At 35.9% G+C, this 23,692-nt stretch overlaps 1 protein-coding gene across 2 annotated transcripts in view; it reads left to right on the top strand.

Moving 5' to 3' along the window:
• The window catches only part of MAP3K1 (mitogen-activated protein kinase kinase kinase 1), a 54,311-nt gene that overhangs the window by 10,404 nt on the left and 20,215 nt on the right, over nt 1–23,692 (top strand). Inside the window, exons 1-2 of one of the 2 annotated variants that reach the window (XM_062512889.1) lie at nt 22,480–22,505; nt 22,798–22,948. In XM_062512889.1, coding sequence (XP_062368873.1) covers nt 22,480–22,505; nt 22,798–22,948 — 177 coding nt within the window. Of the gene's footprint in view, nt 1–22,479; nt 22,506–22,797; nt 22,949–23,692 lie in introns of those variants that run through there. The other variant, XM_062512890.1, reaches the window with a different exon arrangement.

The raw sequence follows: 23,692 nt of genomic DNA, 5'->3' as shown, positions 1-23,692 counted from the left end.
TAAGCCTGTTTCTTTTATGTGCCTAGGACATTTAGCTATAAATAGCTATACTTAAAAAGTTATAAGACTTTGAAAAAAAACACAGTTTGTTTCATCCAGCTTGTTGGGAAATAATTCAGGTCTGTTCCATTAATGTTTGTGAAGGGAAAGACTACTGAACAAATTTGCCTTCTCTGGTTAACCTCGGTACAAAAGCTGCATTAAGTTTCTCTGATCATAAAGCCAAAAGTGCTCAATCTTGGATTTACACAGCTAATAAGTAGGCAAACTGGATTGGAACAAAGCCAAACCAGATAGAGGACTGATTTATACTGTAGCAGCATTTTCAGAGATGTGAGGTGTCACCTGTGTGAAAGAGCTCAACTGGTTATACTACTTAGGACCAGCTCTGTTCTGTCTCCCCTCTGTGGGGAGAACACAGCTTATGTTATGGGAGCTGGTGCCTTAGGAAGGATAGACTCTTTTTTTTCATTAAGTATTGTCAGTTAATCTCTGGATGAGAAGACACCATTGCCTCCAGATCTCAAAATATTTGTGCATCAGATATGATGACAAATAAATTTCTGATTTGGTGGAGGTACAGAATAGGCATATGGACTTTGTGCTATTAACATTTTTTTATACTACTGGTTTTTGCTTGAAACCACAAATAATTGTGCAGTTGAAGTTTTCAGTGTAGTTACTATCAAGCAAGGTTTTGGCATTTTTCTTAACTGTCAGTCTGTCCAATCTTTCCTCATGTTTCTTTATAATCACTTTGGAGGAGGAAAAAAAGCTCTGTAGAACTTGTTCTTTTTCCCTCCTGAAGTTCATTTTAGAAAGCCAGCATTTCACTTTATCTCCTGAAGGCCCAATGCATGCTTCATTGCATTTCTGAGTCTTATTGTGAAAAGACCTGCATTTTGATACTTAAAAGGAAATAGGAAATGAGACAATATGGGTCTAGCATACTCCCTTTCCATGTTCAAATAAATGGCATGTTTTTATAACTGGGAGGGGATGAAGCTGGCTCTCACAAGGGAAATGGTTAGTTCTTACCGTGGTGACTTTTGATAAGGATTTGTTGGGCTGCTGTATACTTATTTGCACTCTCTAAAATAGTCTATAATTACAGGATTTAAAAATTCTTAACCCTTTCTGTGTAAGTGCATTAGTTCTTCAGTAGTTGTGAGAAGACAGCCAAGGAATAAGAATTGAGAGCCCTGCTATTCCATATTCATACAGCAGCTTGTTTCTAATTTTGTGTGGGTGCATAACTGGCTGGCTAATACTTAACCTGGACATACTAAGCAAGTATGGGAAGTGTGTCTTCTGAAAGTGGTCACCTTCCCCGTGGAGAGTATTCAGAGTGATGGAGTTTGTTACATATCTTGAGTGTTGCTGAGGCTGACTGAGTTCTTCACTGGTCCTGGGCTGCAATCAGCCTTGTTCCAGTGCTTCAAAGGCAGGTTTTCTTTCTGATGTCTGCATGGACCTGGGGCTCTGTCACCCTTTCCTTGTCCCACGTCGCCTGACATTTTAATGTAGCAATTAATTCAATGGGTCACAATAAAGACATGAGTCTTCAGCTTCTAGTTCACAGTCAGGTCACTCCAGTACCTAGTAAAATATTAACTTGTTGAGAAAAGTATTTCCATAAACAGTCCATTAGTAAGTCACAAGGTTACGATTAATTTTGCATGCAGACTTTCCCCCAGCTATAGTTATACCAGTGTGTCCTGGAAACTAGTTTTTCTTTCTGGACTTTTATACGTTATTGTGGTTTCATAATGATTTGAAAAGGAATTGCACACCTCCTTAAAGAACTGGCTTTCCCAGTTACTGTCCCATATTTGAGACACTGCTACTGTCATACAAGTTCTCATGGTAAGAAATATTAGTTTAACATCTTTAGTGATCACAAATATTTGCCTAATCTTTGAATATTTTGTTAAAAATTAGTAAGTTATCTGTGCATTATAGAAAATGCTTTTTTTGTTATCTTTTTCTTAGACGTTTGTCTTGTAAAGGTCTTTCGGACCTTTCTTTTTGACATAAAATGAGCATATTGCAACTGTCTTTCAGTGATGATGGTTAAATTTTAAGATGTATGATCATGTGTTGATTTTACATGAGTCCTTTTATAATCTCTGAATATGTGCAAATGCCATTAAGCTAGAGCACCTTCTGGAATTGCAAGAGGTGTGGACATCTTCCCCTCACTTTTTTTTTTCCTTTAAAATAAAACTTACATGGTACAGAAAAGTAAATAAAATTAAATTGGGTTATGAAATTGTAATAATCAGACAAATTCTGGGATAGAATTATTACTTATGTCAAGTTGTTTCAACTGAGGTTGAAAGTCCATTTAGAGGAGTCATAACACAGTGGGGTAATCATAAGTGGAACTCAACTCATACAGCTGCCACGATGTTCAGAGTTCTTGATAATTACCTGTTTAATTTATTGTTGCTTTACCATTTCATTTGCTGAATCAGTGGTAGTGGGTTTCTTGGTAGCACCTCAGGGAATACAGATTCAGTTTTTGTTACTGATTTCCTTTGAGTGAAGAATACTTCCTCAAAGAATACAAGTGGCATAATTTACCCTTTCTTAAGTTGGTTCAGTGAAATCTTGAGCTTTCATTTCCCTTATTTTTATGATTTCCATTACTATAGCTTGAAGTCCTAGTTTTTGTTTTTTCTTATGTTTAAATGTGTTGCTTAAAAAAACACCATGCCTTAGGCTATACTGATTTTTTTTGTGTGGATTCTGATATTAAATCCTCCAAAAGATTATAGAAGTATGGACAACACAAAACTGACTGAGATTCCACTTACGATTGTGCAAAAAATACCCATGAAACTTGAAGGAGAACTTCATTAAGGCAGCTGGGACAATCTCATCTTTCCAAATAAGAATAAATGCTCTTGAATATGATTAGCTCTCCATTTTCTTTTCACTTAATTTTGAGTAAAGTCTGCTAGCAAGTACATAAAGTCACTTTAAAACCTGTAGATTGGTCAAGTGAGTTTAATATGGAGTGAGGAATTTGCTTCAGGAGGAATTAAACAGTAAAGCACAAGGATAAGTACACTTTTGAGCTGTGCAATTTAGTTTTTTACTTTCTGAAGATACTTTAACATAATTGTGTATGTAGAGAATTGCAGAAATCAGTTCTGGATGAGTTTGGCTTCATCAAATCAGAAAAGGATTAAGCACCTCACCTGTGCCTTAAGTACTTTCTGCTACTTGAAAAAGGCACAGGAACCATACCAAAAGTTCAAATTAGCAAATTCTTCTTGGCTTTTTTTTTTTTTAATATCCAGTTGGATTCTCATTCACCGTAATTTCATTTTTGCTGTGAACTATTTTTCCAAATTGTCATATCCCTTATTCAGTGATTTGGTTTTGGTATTTCGTTTTTTCTAACACTGGAGTTTTAAAACACATTCTTATCTTGTATTGCTGCTTTCTAGGCTGATGCACTTCTGTCTGAATGTTCATATAGAAAAGAAACCTCACTTTAGTTACCAATTTTTTTTAAAAATATATATTTTTTCAGTTATGTTTTTAATAGTTTTGAATTTCTCACGTTGTTTGCTTTATGTGTTCTCTGGAAAGAAATGCCTCTTCTGTTGTTTTTTTTTCTTTCTGTGCCATTTTTAACTAGAATTGCTTATGCTGAAAGTGAAGGTTGGTTTTGAATACAGCTGAAATACAAACTTAATGTGAAGCCTAAATTTGGAAACGGCTTTGGGAAGCTTGACATTTTTTAGAAAATGAAACTGCCCCTTGGATACTTTCATATGAATTGGGAATGTATTTTAATGAGAAGGCAGGGAAGAGAATAATACAAAGAAAATAGTCACTAGTAGTCTTGCACCTTTTTCAGAAATATAGTATCCTTTTTTTTCAAAGCTGACAATCAGAACAAAGCACCAGAAGAGTGCATTTATCAGCCAGTTTGCTCCATGTGATGTGGTTTATTCTGACTTGTTAAGGAATGAGTACACAGTATTGAATGTTATTTACTTTATTGCTTTGAAGTTGGAAATAGTTAAGAATCTTCCATGAATAATGCAGAAGATTTGCTTTTCTCAAAATACATATCTTGCTTGAGGTGCTTTTGGTGCTTGTGGTGTCTGTGGACTGTGATGAGACCTGGCTTTCATCCACAATTTGAGCCAATAAGTGGTGGTTTGCTTTTTTGTGTATTTTTTTTTTGTGTGTTTGTTTGTTTTTTGAAAGTTGTCATTTCAATGGACCAGGATTTGTTGTTGCATGAAAAATTGAGATGGTTTTTTAACAGAAATACAAAATTCAGTCTATGTTAGTTTAACCTTTCCTTAGAATCCTGAAAAAAAAAAAATAAGTAGAACGCTGGAAACCAGATTAAGACACACTTGAAAGCACAGAGTTCACTTACTGCCTTTCTAATTTTAGATCATTTTGGTGGTCAAAACTATATGAGATTTCATGAGAAACTGGTAATATATTGAAGTTAAAACTCACTGATATGCATTAGGTTTAGAAATTCCTGTTAAAATTACAATGCAGAAAGAGTATCTCAGTGAATTAAGTGCTGTGAAGTTACTAGGCTTGGAACTGTTAGGTTAGTTCTGAAGTGGAATGACAACACTTGGAAACTATCAATCTACCTGACCTTTTGTCAGACAAGATGGTTTCTCAGACAGCCTTGAAACTTGTAGTCTGTGTTGGTAAGGATTTGTGTCTGCCAGTGGGGTGTGGATAGGAAAAGAGGGCTTGGCTTTGCTGAAACTCTGTACCTCTTGAGCATTATAATTTATGGCTGCCTCTTCTGTGTTTGTTGGTGTTTCAGGTGTTTTCCATTGTTGTTATTCACTGCACTAAACAGTAGGGAGAAAAGGAGGGACCAAATATTTCTGTAGTTAGGTTCTGTACTAGATTTTGGAAGGTGGGCTTATGATTCTGGCTTCTTAAGCTCAGACACTCATCCTATGCTAGTTTAAATAAAATTGTTCTTGTAGGTGTATAGATTACTTTAGAACATAAGATTTAAAATTAAGTGCATATTCTTTCTTTATTACACCTATGCTTCAGTCTAAAACTTAATTAAAATTATTTCATTCTCTTTAATAGTGTCTGTTACCAAGGAAGTCCTGAAAAGTACATACATACTTAGATCCCAACATTAATACCAGAATAGCTCTCATACATTTTGGTCTTAGGACAACTTAACAGTGTTTCACACTGGGAACTGTGCTTTTGATCAAATAAAGCAGGGAGAGGATATACATTAGAATATCACAATTTGTGTAAAATGGTACTAACTGGTGAATATATAAAATGAGAAAAAGATTCAGACAAAGATAACATTTTCTTCTCCACCCTCCTGCCTCACCCCCATACACTAATGGCACTTGTGTGTTTGTATTTTAAATTAGGCACAGACATGTTTGCTTATTTTTCTCCAACATGTCTATTTTGCTGCCCTTCATGAGGGAGAAAAATGATGGCTATATTGATTGAATAAAATAAAATTTAAAAATTCAGATAACTTGCTTCCCACACTGATCATAATTTTTTGATGACACTTGTATTCATGGGCTAGATTTCATGATCTTTTTTCTTAGTAGCAATGTTGCTTTTAAATTAATGCCTTTACATAAATATGAATACCTCTCTTTCTTTGTTGGGTCCCAGACTGAGAAGAGAGTATGATGTGCTATGCTATGGATGAGAGATATCCATAGGATATAGATGAGTAGCTTGCTTTCTAATGCACCATGAAACTGGAGAAATAAGTTGTACATCAAACATCTGGCTGCTAGTTATACAGTAACATCTAAATTAGATGATGCTTTCTTTACTATAACACTTTCAACTAAATGTATTACATGTGAATGCCAAAAGTTTTCTTTTGCTGTAAAGGTTATAACTTTATAGGATAAATATTTGCATTTTATGAACTGGAAACAGTTTTCCCTGAAAAAAACAAAAGGCAGATCTAAGGGTTTTTTTCTCTTAGGTGAATCTTTGAAATTACTGCTATAAAAGTCTTCTGAGATAAATTACAGGTAACAAGCACCTTGCACTATTTTTAGTTTACCTCATGCAGCTGAATCTTTAGCAGATGGTGAGTTTGCTGTGGACTTGATGCAAAGTCAAGTGGTAACACAGAACCATCCCAGTGAGTGTGTTCTGCAGTGCAAGAAGGAAACAAAGGCTTCATCTCCAGAGAAATACTTCCTGTTGTGTTCTTCACAGCCCCGTTGTTGTAAATTGTTTATTACTTAAACAAGCCATCTAAGGAGAAGCTGAACTGCAACATAGTATAGTAAAATTCAGGTCTGTGCTGATCATACCTTTTAAGTGTATTTAATTGTGATGTACTTCAGGTCAACTGGTGTACTGTGCTGTTCTGAACAATTCAGTGCAAAAATCACATAAGCTCTTCTAGTTTTTGAAACAAACTGTTGTATTTTGACTTTGTCTGGCCATTTTAGTTTTTTAATGTAATAATCAAATCACTTTGTAAAACATGCTCAGATATTATAACAGTGTTTGAAAGTAGTTCTATTTTTCAGGTATCTGCCTCTCAAGAACTGTTTTTCATAGAAATTTTTGCAAGCTGCAATGCAAGAAAAGAGAAGGGCTTTTTCTTAGTTAGATAAGAAAAACTGAAAGCATGCAGCTGACTTTGGCAAAATGCTTTTTCGTTCCTTGGCTTTGCAAGAGAAGGGAGTCCTTATAAAGCTTTCTTAAACTTTCATTAGTAATCTTCTTTGTCTTAATGCTGTCTCTGTTATGACAAATATCACTTTAATGTGTGTACTGAATTTCCTGTTCGAGAGATTATGAGAATGCATCTTTCTTGATTAGTGTCTGGTCATGATCTCTCTAGGCTTTGGGAAGAGACTGATTTTATATTGTAGATTCCCTCAGAAATCTGAGGTGGTTTTCTTGGTTTTGTTTATTTTAAATTCTGCTGCCAGCTTCCCCTCATAGCTGAGGTTCCATTTCCACTGTGATAATAAAACACTGGCTTCATCTGAGTACAGTAATCTGTTCCTGTCTGCTTGTTAAAAGCTGAAAATGTGACAGTTGTTATGATGGTTTTATAAAGCAGGAAATTACAGGCTTCTTACACTTTGTCAGAAACTTCAATGCCTACAGCAGGAAGAGCATCTGAGATCCCAAGGAGCATGTTCCAGGATACAAAGTGTTTCTGTTTTAACTTTACTGTTTGGGAGGAAGCTAACTGGACACTTACTTTATTTTTTGGTGGGGTTTTTTGTTTGTATTTTTTTGTTTTGTTTTGTTTTTGGTTGGTGGTGGTGGTGGCTTTTTTGTTGGGTTTTAGTTTTGGCTTATTCTGTTAGTTTGTCTTGTGAGGTTTTTTGTTTGATTTGGGGTTGTTTTGTTGTTGTTTTTATAGTTTTTAATAATTATAATAGTATTCTGATTTCTTTTTGTATAATGTAGAAATATGTTTTTTAGCATGTCATGATGCAAACAGACCTTATTTTTAAGAATTTGTTGCTAGTATAGTTGCCCAAGGGAAAACCTTTATAAAGGGGAACTTGCCTTTCTTCTCCTCTTCTGGGTTGTACATACGTGGTAGCACTGACAGATGTGTGTGTTGAATATCTTCTGGCACAAACAGCTTCCTTTAGAGGCTTAACATGAACTGTGTTTCTGTAGTTTCTCCTTCTTCTGTCCACAGAAGGTCAAGTAGGTCATTCAGGTTTTTCTCTCTACTGGTTTAATTTGACTGGAACTTATTCATTGAATAATTCATTGGATAATTCTTAGTGTAGTTTAAATTCGGTTCATATAATGGCATTTCTGGTGTAACATTTTCTGAATATTGACACAGTAGAATTTTTTGCATCATTCTTTTATAATAATGTTGATAGTATGGCACGAAGTCAAAAACATGCAATATCTTGTGCCTAGAGAAGTCAAAGACCTTTTCAAGATAAACTTAGTCTAAGCAAAAATAAGAAATCAAAGCCTGCACCTGTGGATGAGTGCATCTTCATAATACTTCAGGAGGATGCCTAAGCATTCTCCTCTCTTTCAACTTGCCTGCAGGAACAGATTTGATGGTTACAACTCTTTTAATACTTACATGAAGGTTTCAGAAGCAGCAGGAAGCTCAAGGTGTGTGTCTTGATGGTAATTTTTTAAAATTACTGTATTCCTCAACCTACAGTCTTTCTGATTTATAACAGTGGGAGTTTGTTCCCTGACCTACATTTGTAGGTCACAAAAGTGTCATATATATATTCAAATTATCAATGGGCATTTACCTCTAGCATGTATCTTAACAGTTTTCTATACTACAGTTGTTTTCAACATAAGGGTTTTTCTCATTTTGTGATGCAGTGAGTGAACACAATTTTTGCTTTTTCCTGAGGTCAGCTCAGCATCTTTTAAACCTCTTGGGTTATCTCACATGGCATGCCTTCATTTTCTAGAGTGCACTCTGCATATAAACCAAGAGATTAAATATACAGCAGATAAAAAAAATCAGACAAATTAATGTGGAGTTATCCTCCTCTCATTCATCCCTGAAGCCACGTATAGGCTGCTGAAATTGAGAGAAGAATCTAGTGGGAGCAGTTGCTCAGAGATTTACTGTGGTTTTATCACAGCACACACAGATAGTTTCAGTTTGACATAGGATGCTGGGCTGGATGGACTCACAGCTTGGATTTACAAAGATGCTTCTAAGGGGAGATCCTGTGGAGTGACAGACTGTGCAGCTGGGAGCCCTGTGAATGCACAGGGTCTGCAGTTCACTGTAAACTCTATTCTTTGCTTAGTCATACTGACAAGTTTCCTTTCTGTCCTGGAAATGCAGAATTTTCTTTCTACAATAAATAAGAAACAAAGGAAGTTGTTACTTTTAGGGGTACCTTCTTGAACAGAAAACAGGAAGAAAAGGTAGTATGACTTGCTTTCAGTCACAAGCTTTCTAATATGTTTAATCTCATGGCTGAAGGTCATAACTCCTGCTGTTTTGCTCGGTTGAAGGAGAACAAATTTCAGTTTTTGAGGACTGTTGTTTCTGCTCTGGCAGCTTTATTTTAGTAATAAGATCTTCTTCATCCTACAGAACTACAGTCTTTAATATGGTGAATCCCATTTCTGCATATGAGGGATCTTCTCCGCTGGAATAAATCCTTATTACAATGCATGTGAACTGTAAAAGAAGTAAGTTTGTCAGAAGTGTCATCCTGTTTTGTTTTTTGGGAAATTGTTGGAGCACCGTATGAGTTAGGTTGGAGATCAAATACGGACCAACAATTTTTCATTTTCTCCTCTCCAGCTTGAAGTTCAAAATGTATGGAGGTGATTTGGGGTTTGGTTCTGAAGTGAGATCAATATCAGCAGGGATAAACAGAGATTTAATATCTTAGGTAGGGAATAGGAACTCCTCAAACTGACCTTGTTTCTACAGAGATGGCATATGGAACTGATTCAAAAGGTTTCCTACTCAAGTTAGGATAGCTTCTGACCCCTCCTCCCTTTGGATTGGCATAAACAGCTGTTTTTCAGAACCTGGGTATCAACCTAAAGTGTTTCTAGGCTTGTTACCACTCCAGTTCTAATATTGCTTAATCTAAGAGTACTCTAGCAGCAAATTCAAAATTTTACTTGCATATAAATATTTTAAATGTTAGATGTTTATGTCTGAAATTGAGGTCCATTACTAAATTGACAAAGTACCTCCAGCACATTGGCTTTTCTTTAATAGATGCAAAATGGCGGAGAGGGAAGTAAGAAGAAAATGAAGAATGAAATTTGGGTGTGTTTGTTAAGTAGGTTTGCTTTCAGATGAATACTCTGAAAAACCATTTTAAGTTTTTTGCTTCTCATTCCTCAAGTTTTTGAAAGCTGCTTGGTAAAGAATAAAAAACTTGAAATTTTTACTTTTTCTGTGTTGTCAGCTGGAATAAACTTTCAGTAACCTCTTGGAACCTCCAGTTCACACATTCCACATGACATTCAGTTTGATAGCATCCCCTGAGACTCAACTCAGCCTTTTTGAAAAGACTACTTTATAATGCTAAAAATACCTTAATGTCTCCATCACATTCTGCTTGTATATAGGAAAGTTTTAAACTTTGTTGCAGCCTGCTGGAAGCTACTTTATGTTGCAGACAAATGTAGGACTTCAGTATTTTTTCTGATTTCTGGCTTATAGGATAGACTTTGTGTTGAATTTCCCCTTTATTGTATTGAGTACATGATTGAGTTGAAATATACAGAAGAAAATTGTCATCTGTACTCGAGTTTTTGAAACAACATTTAGCATTCCTACTTAGTTGATTCTATGTTTTCAAGTGAGTGAACTAGGGAAATGTTGCATCTTTTTTTATGCATGACAGATTTTAAAAGATTAATTACACAGTTTTTTCTTAATAATAATATTTCATAATAATTTCTAACAATATTTCATAATATATTGAATTTTAGGAAGATTTATTTTAAAAATTGAGCTCAGGAAGTAGTTATTTTGAAGTGAATTGCATAGAAAATGTATTTAAATTGCATCTTCAGTTTCAAATATTATGTGAGCTTTATATGTCAAGTCTGAGTGTGCCCTGTCCTGAGAAGTGGAGCACAGCAGTCTTCATGAGTCCAGAGGCACATTACACTACTGTAACTACATTTTCTCACAAACACCTGAACTGTGTTTAAGTGTGGCACTTGGCAGTGGCATGGCCTCCAGTCTGTGGTTAGGTCCATCTAATGCTGAATTTCATGTCATACTGGTTACACAGACAGTGCTAGGAGGTAAATTGAAAACCAGTCTGCTTTAGGAGATGAGGTCTGCAATTGTGTTATATCCCTCCCTCTAGAGCAAGCAGATGTGTCCATAAACAAGACCACATTTTCTTACCTTCGGTTGTTGAAGTGTTAATCATATGGAAACTGTCTGAAATCCAGCATTGTTGGGGGGGAAGCATTTAAGACTAGTACATAGAAGATCCAGGTAATGGATAAAAAGCAGTACTCACATTAAAGTTTCCTTGTAGGGAGGAATATATATGGTTTGCTTGCAGCAGCATACAAAGTTCTTTCACTTTAAAACTTAAAATAACTATGAAAATACTGTCCTGTACATAGAGCTTTGTGTAGCAGGTTTTCTGATTAACATATGGATTTTTTAGAATGCTTTATGTATTGGTGGCAACAAAATGGAATATTAATACTTCTATGTCATGATCCTTTCATAAATTTAGACAGTTATACCAAGGGTTGACAAAGTACACATACTTTTCCCATATAGCTTTAACTTGCCCTGACAGTTATTTTCCTACTTGACAACCACCACCATCACTCTCAATAAAAAACAAACCACAAAACACCCAAAATATTCCAAGTACAGTATATTTGAAACTGAAAATCAAAGTTCTGCTATTTCTTTATAAAAATAAAAGCATGCTGAAATAATCTGAATAAAGCATCTGTCATCATTGGTGCTTTACACCTCCGGATGGTGGTCTCAAACTGACTGACGCCCCCAGTTTATTATCATATAGCAAAAACCCACATACTTTTTCTCTGTAAACTTCCCAGACTGCTGGGCACACTTTTTCAGAGGACACATGGTTGAGTCCAAATACAGTGACGAACATCAGTGTTTAATTATTCCCCAGTACAACCTTTGATACTGTTTTCCCTCACCTGCGCAACACCTGCATGCCCGTTGACTCTTTTGTGATTGGTCAACACAAATCAGCATTCCACACTTCTCCTTCAATGCTGTTCAAATGCCCCCCATTAGGGATCAGCCCCATTCTTAATCTCCCACAAAATATTCTTCTACAAGCATCTGCTATTCAGGACTGAAGTTTCTTTTGAGCTATTTTAAGGAAATTACAGAAATGTTTTCATTTTCACTGTTGCTTGAATCATACTCTTATTCCTAATAGCAATCAGTTGGTGTAACAAAACTAAAATGCTTATAATTTGACTCTTCCTTATTTTAGATTGCTTATTTCAAATGGATGGAATTGGGTTTTTTTTGGGCATGCTGAGAACTGTGTAAAAATCATAGTTAGGATAATGAAGTACTTAGAGTTGAGGATGTTTTTGAGAATTGACTTCTGAGCTAAAGGTATCATGGGCCAATAAAAATGACTAAAGTGAAGCCATGTGAATTATACTAGTAGTATAATTGTATAAGTTTGAGATCTGCAGAGTGAGGGAAGACATCCTAAAAAAAAGGAAGACAGGTGGATGTTGACATTTGACTTGATTGGTTTCTGTTGTGGAATAGGTGCTTCTGAACCATGGACCTGCATATTTCTCTGGGATTAACATCTTAGTTATTAACAAATTGAGCAAAAATAAGAAAGGCAGGACTTATCTGTACAAAGGTACAGTTTTGAAATAAAGCCTGCAAATAAAGATGTTTGAAAACCATGCTGTAAAATTACTTTATAAGGCTTTCTTAATAAGCCCAAATTTACTTACTTGAAATTCTAATTTCAATATGGCCTTTCTTCATATGTGTAATAGTGAAATGTCATCTTCTAGACAGATGTTTGTTTAAACAAGTTTCTCAAATGCTTTTCATGAGAAGTTTGAGAAAACCCTAGAATTTCTTTGCTTATATATGAGGTTAAGTGATGTTTCTACCTATTCAAAAATGTAATTATTTTAATTTGGTGCATTGCATAAAGTTTATTTTTATACACACCTTAATTTTTAATAGTAGAGTTAATGATATAAAAGCTGTGGTACATTCAGCTTTTCTGGTCTCACTGCAGTGTAGAAGCTCTACAGTTGCTTTCATGTCACTGTAAAGTTCAGAGAAGCCTTAGTGTTTCCTGAGAGCCTGACTACATGTTTTATATCAAAATTTAAAGTTAGTTCCTTCGGGTGTGGAGGCAGTAGTGAAGCAAGGAAATGTTGTCTTTTCAGTGCATGAATATTTAGACATTGTGAACCTGATGTGGGAGCATCCCAGCATTCTTTATATATTCAGAATATTCATGAAAGCATTTTGCTATTATTTTAGTTTCCAAAATGGAAGCTTAATAATAATGTATAAATTTCAGAGAACTGCTCTATCAGAATTAATTTGTAGAGGTCAAATACAACTGTGGACAGGAGATGGATGTTTGAGGACTGCATTGATAAGCTTACATGAGTAGTCCACAAAAGCCTAGTGTATAGTATTGCAGACCAAACAATGTTTGTCTTTTGGGCTACGTGGGAGGGCAGTTTAAAAATCTGAAAGTACACTTGTGTGTTAATGGGGTTTCTTTTTCTTTAAAGCCATGGACTTCACTGAGTGCTCTATCTCAGCTGAAGCAGTGCTTGAGGGTAGTGCACAAATGGTTAGTAACTGCTTCCTATCAATACCCTTTCAGGGTCCTTTAGTATGGATGGATTTCATGGCAATTCTTAATCAAATTTGTCTTGGTTGCTGGTTCATGGCTTGAAGTCTTTTCTTGCAGTTCTGCTGTGGTTTGGGCACAGAGTTGCTGCCAGCTACCTGAAAGATGTTCTGAGTAGTTGTTGGTTTTAAGTGACTAAAGAAAAAGGCATCTTAAACAGTAACTTATATCTTAACTAGTCAGTAACATAAAGAAAATCATGATCTTTTGTCTTGAATGCTGACAGTCAATTTCTGATGGAGCAAGAAGTTTACTGGGCAGATAATTTTAAAGAAGGATCTATCATTGTGCACTTTTTGAAGTACTAATTACTATATTTATGATGATTGACAGTGTTAAATATTTAAATCAAATCCCAGATAAAGCTAAATTTAAAATTTAAGTGCATCGTTTTATTTCTGCTCCTTAAGTTCTTTTTTTAAGATTAAATAGGTGAGAAGATGTTTATAATTGAAAACATGTTTTCTCTGCCTGAAGTATGCATATATCTATATTCCTGTGCTCCAAATAATTATTTGTCATGAATAATATATTTGTCATGTCATAATATATGTTGTCATGAAGCCCACTGGAAATATCTTTGGTGCTTGTCCTATAAACAGTGCAGTAGTTTTCTCAATGAGAAGGTAAATGAGCTCTTTTGTAATCATACTTAACTTTGTAGCTTCTGCAGTGTGAGGCTGCTTCTTCAAAGACAAGGATTACTTTTGTGCTTGTGGGTTAGGATAAATGAAGAAGCCTTTGTAAAGTTACTTTAATGTAATACCTATCCATGGTTATAAAGCAGGCAGTGAGTGCTGCTGTTAGTATTTTTGAAATAAGTATTTTAGAGACTTTTTCAGTTCTATTGTTTAAATTTTTATAGTTATTTGAACTCCTTTGTATGCCCACAAGACTTGTGTTCTGTAATTGCCTGTGCTTACTCCTGTTTATAAGTTTCACATTTTTCAAAAGTTTTTTCCACCTTCTTTGATTCTCCTGGATTAATTTAAAAATAAAAAAAAAGATAAATTTAGCTGCTTTCAATTTATTTAGCAATAATGTATGAAAGTTCAAGTTATTATTGTAAGTCCTTTCCAGCCAAACCCCTTGCAGTTACCTTAGGGAGGAGATCTCAGAGTGTGGTAATGGGCTGTAATTACTCTTACTGGTGCTGATTAGAGAGGACAGTAAAATACTAACTTTCCAGTTCTGGAAAGCCTTCCTCCATGCCTCTTCAGAAGTGTTTTTAACAGTAGTAGGAAGTTGTTCAGCGTTCTGCCATCGGTACATAAAGGTGACATTATTGTTATTCATGTTACTTAGTGTTTGTTATTTGTTTTAAAGTGTTGCTATTTATGTTCAATATATTTTTGTGGTCTCAAAGTCCTGTATAACGTTAGAGACAGATTTGTTCCAACTACCTTGTAAGTACATGTAGCTAGAATGTTTGAATAATGCAGTAGTGTGAGGTGAGTAAATGTCAGTGTAGATTTGGGGTTGTCCCACAGTATGGTTTATTTTTTCCAATAGGTCATGTCTTTTAATCTTTTTGTAGTGCCTTATGCATGGAGTGGCTTTCAGTGTGCAAAGTCGTGGTGTAATCAGTAAAGTGATGGTATGTTAAGAATTTTTGTTAAACTATCACTCAACACAATCCTGGAGGAGAGAGAATATTTCTTAAAGCTGGCAAGCATGGGAATACTAAAAAGCTCTCGAATCAAAAATTGCCAAAATAAATTCAAGAAATTACAAGTAGCCAAAGCATTTTCTGGTGGACTGCTGAGGGGCAAAAGTGAAAGTGCCAGCCTCAGCTTCACCCACAACATTTTGAGTTCACATTATGTGAATGCTATCCAATGACATTTTTCATGAAGTGCAGTATACCTTCCCCTCCCCCCCTCACCACCCCATCTCCACTTACTACTTTTTCTGTAATTAATGAAGCCATAGGTTTAGAGAGCTAAGGATAGTGTCAGAGTGGGATGCAGGGAGTCAGTGTGTAGAGCTGTACATTCTGAGCACTGGCTTTTATAAGCAGAGAGATGACAGTTCTTAGTGGCCCACAAAACCCTTCAGCAGGCTGGGAATAGTCTGCTGGCAGTCAGTGTGCTAATTGAAGTCTGAACATAATTAAGGCATCTTTATTCATCACTAGGGTCTCTTTAAGACTCAACGCTTCATGTCAAATACTTTACTCTTTCATGAACCTAGTCTTGGCAGGACCACATACATGTCACTAGATAAAAATTAATTAGTTTTGCTAGTTTTGTTTTTTAAGAGTATTTTGCAGATAGGAAAACTGATACCAGCTAACCTAAATAGCTCTTACTCTTACATCATCCCTCAAGTACTGCATAAAGCTTCATACTACTTCTAATTCCTCTTGCATGGTATGTCTTGATGAAATCAGGCTGTTTCTTTTTGTATACTAGCATGTTTGGCATAAGTGAACTATCTGTATGTATAGTTTGATTCTGATGCATCTTTCTAGATCTTAGTAATGTTCTTTTTCTCTTTTTATGGAGGAGCACCCATGTTTTAGGATACTGCTATTCAGTCACTTGTGCACAGTAGAATGTATTGTGCCTAGTAACCTAGGATGAAATGGTTAATCTGAAAACTTGAATGCAAAGGCTTTCTGATCAAATGTGGTTTGCATGGAACAGTGTCTTTCCTCAAGTCACTGGTGACAAGCTGGAATTCTCATAAAGTAATGCTTCTCTTGTGTTGTACTTTCACACTGCTATGTGAATGAGTCTGCAATCTGTAAGTCAATTTCTGAGCAAATACTGAAGACACCCATCTTCCTTTACCCAGACCCATATCATACAGAAATAAGCTCATTGCATTTTTACTCTGACAGCATGTAATTTCTAATTAGTATCAAGTATCAAAATTACATTTTGTAAGGGGTATGCATTACTTTAAATTAAAAACTTCAGTACATTGTTATAAGTAAGATGTGAAAGCAATGTTTTAAAATAAAATCTCAGGAATCAACTGAAGAAGATACGAAAAAATAGTGTATATTTTTAAGGAGTATATCTGCCATCCTGTATTGGTTTGTTGTTTTGTTATAGAGCCCTGGCTGCTTATTATGGAAAAATATTTTTATTGCTTGCTAACTGCACATATTTTATTTTCTTTTTTAATTTTAAAAAATTATCTCACTAAACACTCTCTTCCTTATCTGGCAAGATTCCTGTACTTATTTTCTCTTTATTCTGTAGATTTTTAAGACAACAAAACAGGAGTTAGTGAGGCTGTATCATTTTTAGCCATATGCTCAGAAAAGTTGTGAATGCCTTTTCCTGTAATTTTTTTTTTTGTCATGGCAGCTTATCGTTGTCTTAAAAAAATAAACTTTTGCAATAGTAGCTGCCATCGTTTAAGTGGGTGTAGTTACTGTATGGTTGACCTGTGGTTAGATTAGCTGACAGATACCACCAAAAGGTCTCTGTTGTTCCAAAGGAGACAACCCTGTTCAGCACGGAGCATTCTATACCTGCAAAGCCACTGCATGTGTGAACATTAAAGATCTGCAGAACCTAAATCTGGACCTTCTTGAGAGCACAAGGCATTTTTGAATGAGTCTCTGACTTTTAGTGGGCAAGACATCTCTCTTTAGCAAGTCAGAGCCTGTTTAGTATAGCTTCCTGCTTCTGTATCATGCTATCATATTAATGATACAAATTCCTAGTGTGACTTGGATTGATAAATATATAGACAAGAAATATGAAAAGAGGAAAAGAAATAAAGCTTAAAGTTTAAAAAATTAGTACTAAATAACAAAACATAAATAAAATAAACTAATTGGGATGCTTAGAATTCTAGGGGCCTGTTTCATGACTTCCAATTGCTACTTTGGTACAACTAATTGTTAACAATGATAATTGGTTGTAATTGTCAGTAGGTTGTAATTGTCAGAAGAAACTTGCTAAGAAGCAAGTATAACCATGGTGAGAAATAATGATTGTCATGAAAGCATGTCAGTCAGATCATTCTTCAGCAAAGAGCAGGAGGAGTCTTTTAAAATTAAATTTGTTTCTGCGTCTCTGGTCTCCTTTTGTGAGGCCAGATTAACCGTCATTAAGTCCTAAAATTTATAGAGGATGTTATGTTTCTTTTCTAGAAATAACATATATATAAGCCTCAGGTTTTTTTCATTTGCTTTCTTTCATTGTTTATTTTATGATTATATTTTCCTGAGAGAATTTTCCAGCAGTAATCTCTGAACACTTGGTATTTGCTGATAATTCTGCCATTTTGGACAAGGCCAAGACATTCTAAAATTTTTTCTCATAACTATTACAGAAATCTTTTAGTAGGTTGTAGCTTTTAAATTCTCTGTAGCTAATCCTGTCCAAGTTACTTGCTTGTATCCTGTCTTATTTCCATCATTCTCACTGAAGGTGGAAAACTTAGTATGCATGTTTATCTGCTTAACCCTAGTATCTTAAGGTGATTCAAAGCATGATTTTTTGTATGAAATATCTGATGTTCTCCACTGGTGACAGGACAGGGGAGTAAAATTTGCTAAGAAACTCTTAATCCCATGCACTGTGTGGAGATGTTTTCTCTGACAGTCACCTAATATACAGTAAGAAATTTTCTCTTTAAAAAATAGGACAGAGACTTGAAACAGTAGGATATGTACCTGACATATAAAAATATTTTTCAGTGAGAGCTTTCTTTAAGGATTTGTATTTTGGGTTTTACCCTACCTTTAATTCTTATCTTTCTGTTAATGGGTTCAGACTTCTGCATCAGCAGAAGCCATTTCTGCTCTGCCCTGATCCTTTCTATGTGTTGGCCAATCACATTTCATTCAACTCGTACTCCTAATTTGAGCTAGGACAGCCTTTATGAATCGGAGGCAAAAGATCAGTTTGGTGCCTAAGAGATCAAATTTCATTCCAGAAGTGAAGAATTTGAATCTGTTAAAAAAGGAGTTGACTTACAAGGTATATAACAAATGAAAACTTGCTATTACACTTCAGTAAGAGCTGGAGGATGGCTCTGGTGGGCTAACCTGGAGGAAAAAATCCCTAATACCTATGCTTGAGACCCTATACCTGGTGCAGATGAGTTAATCATAGCTGTCAGTGAGCACTTCTGTTCAGTCTTTGTAATTACATTACTTGCTTTGTGATGACATTACTGTTCTTGAAGTAAGGTCCAGTGCTTTGTTGCACCACAATGGGGACAGGATTTGGGTATTCTCTTCAGCTGGTGTAACTTGGACTGGGCATAGTGGGTTCTGCTCTCTGCTGGGATACTGAAGTTTGTCATACAGTAATAAATACATGAACCTTTATCATCTCATTTTGGGTATATTAAGCAAAACTCATGATTAAAATAATTAAACTACATGATTATTATGACCTCTAGGTCTCTTGTATCAATATAAATTATTTACCTCCCGTAAGTTCTAGAAATTCTGCTCAATAATGGCATAAACTTTAAGGGTTTTAGAGATAAAGTACAAAATTCTCTCTCTGAAGCATTAAGTATGAAAGTGTGGAGTCTGAGAGATCATGTAATGTTACTGCTGTTTTTCACATCTTGAAAACACCTATATGTACACCCTAATCCATCTGGACTGCAGCTGGTCCACTAAATAATTATAGAATTAGAGAGCCCTAGGAACTTTGTGTAATACTGGTGTGAGATGTCTGATAGCTTTTTAAAGAAATACACAGGAGAGAAGCCCATTTTATTAGCTTCGTAGCAAGTATCTGTTGCCAACAGAGGCTGTTGTTTCTTGTTTTGTAGGAGGACTCATTTTCCGTGGCTACTGAGTAATGTATCTCAAAGGATTAGCTAGGTGGTTAGCTATAGCAAGAAATAAAACAAATGTTTTACACAGGCAAATCTGACTTCGTAGGAGCTAGAAAATCTCTGCAGGAAATCTACCTCTGTATGTTTTGACATCCATCTTTGGAGTTTTGAGCCCTCATCACTAAGGCTTAGAGGAGGGATGATCCTTCCTGGCCAGGCCTGTGAGGTTTCACTGAAGGGGATTGGCTCAGTTTGTGTAGCGAGAGTTTTGGTTGTGAATACTGATTGTCCCTTTAGCAGTTAAATACTCCCTTAGACAATTGCACCTTTTGACATACCAGCCTTCAAGGGAGTACTCTTAGCATAATAATAATACAACTAAATTTCACAGCCTGTAACATTCAGCTAAAGTCTGTAGCTGTTACAGGAAGCTAGGTGTCTTTGTAAGTTGAAGTAGCACATTCAGTTCTATTGTTAAGTGGCATTTGCTTCCATTTATTATCAAGTTGAGAAAACTTCACTTCCCTGTGAAGTTTGTCTTAGTATGTGCCATACCTGATCTTTTGCTTTGTTAGAATGGACATATATGGTTAGATGATAGATTAAGGGGGAGGGAGGCAGAGTTTAAAAGTTAAAATTCATCCCAAGAAAAGTGTCTCTTATATTTTTTATTTTTTTTTTTACTCACGAGAAGCTGAAACATTTAAGAGCAAAATACTTGCTTCCTAATGAAGCAGAGGGATGAGCTGTTGAGAAATGTAAGGCTCCCCTGGTCTAAGCCTGTTCTCTGAGGTTTGTTTTTAGCTTGCTTATTAACTTTGCACTGTGACTCAAATAAAACACCACCTGAGAGTCTCTTAAGTACATTTCTATCATGAATAGGTAATGCTCTGTGAAAATCAAAATACTGTGTACACTTCAGGATGAAATCCTTGGTGGAATATGCTCTGGATTTCTTGTTTTTATTTTGTGCTGAGGTACAGTGATCTAGAGACTGGCAATCTAGACACTGCTGTGTAGAAAAGTATCAGCTTGCCTGGAATAGATGAGGGAGTTTAAGATGCTAAATAAAAAAAAAATCAACAACAGCAACAACAATGACAAAAAAACCTGCAGGTTCAGGGTCACAAGGTGAGGGTATCTTGCAGTATATAGGAGTCTGGTGCAGTCACAGGAAAAATATTTTTCCCACAGACCCAGCAGATATGGATATCTAATGTATATTTTAGCCAAGGCTTGAGTTAAAATATTAAGTTGTTTTGATCACTTATGAAGTTGTGTTCTATAAATAAAAATAAATATATATGGATCTACATACAACTTAAATTCTGCATAACATAAATGGTTTACTAAGCAAAAGCTTTCAGTCACAGTTGGTCTTTCCCACCTGCGTGTAGAGAAAGCACAAGAGTTCTTTGTGCAGACAAGAGTAGATCAGTTTAGCTGTCACATGAGAGGAAGATAGCTGCTTCTGCTTTTTAGAGAACAAGCAGAGATTGTGAAGCCTCTACTGTTGTATTACATTGTTCATGAATTCAAGGGCCTCTAAAAGACTTTTTTTATATCTGTTGGGAAGTTAATCATGGTTTTATGAACAAATGAAATACTGTGTCATTCTTTCACTGCTGATGTGGTGTTCTCTGTCTAGTATATGAAGTATTTATGCAACTTGAGATAGTTCGTGCCATGAAATAACTAATATAAAAAATAGTGTAGTGATATTTTAACTTGCACCTGTATTACTTCAGATCTGTGCTGTTCTTATCAAATATTTTTTTGTCTTTAAACAGTTTTTTGACTGAGCAAAAAATTTAAAGTTGATTCTTTTTACATAGTAATTTCTTCTGCACTTGAAACTTCCAGGCACATTTTTCATTTGGACTCTACCTACTGCTATAATATCTTTTTCATTAATTACCACTACTTTTGTCTCTGTATCTAGAAGGCAGTGTTATGGAATTCACTTGCATGACTTTTAGAATATTAGAATTAAGCAAGCATGAATGATTAACCTCTGAAAAAAATACTAATTCTTTGGTGGATTATGTTTCTACTTATAAACATTTTTAAGCCCTTAATCACTAGAATCACACAGTTCCACTTATCTCAAATCAGTTATTAACAGTAGGTTTAGAAGTTAGCTTGAAAGAAAATACATTTTCTTTACAGTGTCCATCTGCTTATTACATTTCAGCACTGAACAGGAAGAATTATTTCCTGCCTCAGAATCCTTTGTTTCCTTTGTCTCTACCATGAGAGAAAAAAAAAAATACCAGTACTCTCCTTCTGACCTGCAAAAACTTTTTATTTTCTTTAAAGTACAGATTTGTGATAAATGACCTTACTAATGCAATGCTGCTGAAGATAGGAATTGTAATTTTAATGCCATTTTATTGCAATGAATATTGCAGGTAATATATTTTTAAGTCATCATACAGTATATAAATGCAGTTGTGACTGCATGGTGAAATGTTTTAAAAGCTGAGATTGCATGGAAAAAAGTAGTGGTTTTAGCTAAATTATTATATACTCTTCCTCTTTAAGTTGTGATTTTATTTTTTGAATAAAATCTCATTCTGACTGTTGGCTTAATCAAGCTTGGTTATTTTTAAAGAATACTAGCTTCAAGAAGGTGGGTGGGGATCATGTGCTGCTGCTTAAGAATGTGGTTTTCTTGGTGATTTAGCAGATATCCCAACAGAATCAGGAAATCTTCCAGACTGTTCGTATTTTTTTTCCAGTGTCTGACAGTATTTTTTGTTTTATTGTTGTTGCCAGCAATCACAAGGAACTACTATGCTGTAGGTTAAAAAGCCCAGATGGATTAAATTTTCATTTTACAGATACTAACTTTCTGTGAATTTTGCTCTTTTTATAGCTGACTTTAAGAGTTCTTGAGTCATTAGGCACTTGGAAAGAACTCGCAAGGCTACTAGCCTTAATTTTGTTACTTTTGTGTCTATTTTAAATATGCTTTAGGCCAGGTTGCGTGGGCAGCCTGGTCTGGTGGGAGGTGTCCCTGCCCACAGTGAGAGGGTTGAAACTAGATGATCTTTAAGGGTTCTTCCAACCCAGGCCATTTTATTATTCTCTGATGCTTACTGTCAATTAGTTTACAAGTTTGTTTTTCTGATTTTGGGGTTTTTTTGAGCAGAGTTAATATATGAAGAGGAACTAGGTACATAGTTTCATACTTATGCATCCTATGACTATGGGAAATTTTCATCTTTAATTTACATTAATTGTGTAAATTATTTTAGCGTGGAGATTGCAAGCTTTGAATTGCTAAGGAACGCATGAAACCATTGCAACACTTGTGAAACCCTTGATGAATGGCATAACATTACACAGAGGGTAATTTTTGTACTGGTTTTGTATTTGTCAAGATCTTCATTTTTAGTGGGAGTCCAGTGCTACAAGCAGTGCACGCGTTTTACCTCTAAACAGGTATTCTGCTTCAAATTGCGTCATAACAGATTCGTTGTAACTCTCAAAAGGCTTCTTGCAGTCTGGTGGAAATAGTGTTTTAGCAGCTGCATTGTAAGGAGAGGGAGAACAGGGTGGCACAAAGTTTAAGAACGCTGTGGCATTACACTTTAACTTATATTAATTGTGTTTATGACTTTTTTTTTTTTCTTTGCTGTAGTCGTGACATGGAGAATAAAGAAACCCTTAGGGGGCTGCAGAAGATGGATGACCGCCCAGAAGAGCGCATGATCAGGGAGAAACTCAAGGCAACGTGTATGCCAGCCTGGAAGCATGAATGGCTGGAAAGAAGAAGCAGGAGAGGCCCTGTGGTAAGTGGCACTGACGGAAGGACAGTATCTGTAACAGCTATTACAAATAAAAAGCGCTTCAATTTCTTTCTACTAGAAACCTCATTTTCTTTGCAATTTCCCAACACTTGGTTGTGGTGCTCCTGCCGGTTTCCTAGGCGGTGTTTCGCAGGACAGCGTAGCTGTCTTTGCGGGATGCCCCGGGATTGTTGCAGTTCATTTTCACGCCAAGGCGCTGCGGCGGTGCGCTCGGAGCCGTCCCGCACGGCCGCGGCACCGCTGCCCTCCAGCGGCTCACCCGGTGAACCCTGCTCACCCCGGGAGCACACCGAGCTCAGCCTGTTCCTCTGCCGGCCCTAAACATCAACCTGTTCCTCTGCTGGCCCTAAACAACAGCCTGGTCCTCTGTTGGCTCTCAGCTCCACTGCGCTTTGCATGCCAGGGCTCCCTCAGCCTTTTGGGTCCTGCTGTGGCATAAATGGCTCGGCAGTGCTTTTAAGAAATGTAGGTAGATCAAACCTGAAATATTTTAAGAGTAGTTCCAATTCTATTCAGCATAATGCTGGTTAATTAATAGCCATTACTTACCTATGGACGTAGATGCATTGGTTGTGACTCCCATGTACCCCTAATGTAGTTAAGATCATCTGATGCAGTAGGCAAGTTTTTGGGGACAGCTTTTGTGGAACAGAAATAAGAAGGCTCTGTTGTGAGAAATAATGTTGAAAATACTTACAAGTGCACCAAACCCCATTACTTCAAAGG

This window comes from Cinclus cinclus, chromosome Z (genome assembly GCF_963662255.1).
Source record: "Cinclus cinclus chromosome Z, bCinCin1.1, whole genome shotgun sequence".
Taxonomy (NCBI): Eukaryota; Metazoa; Chordata; class Aves; order Passeriformes; family Cinclidae; genus Cinclus; species Cinclus cinclus.
This window is presented reverse-complemented; position numbering and strand designations above follow the sequence as displayed.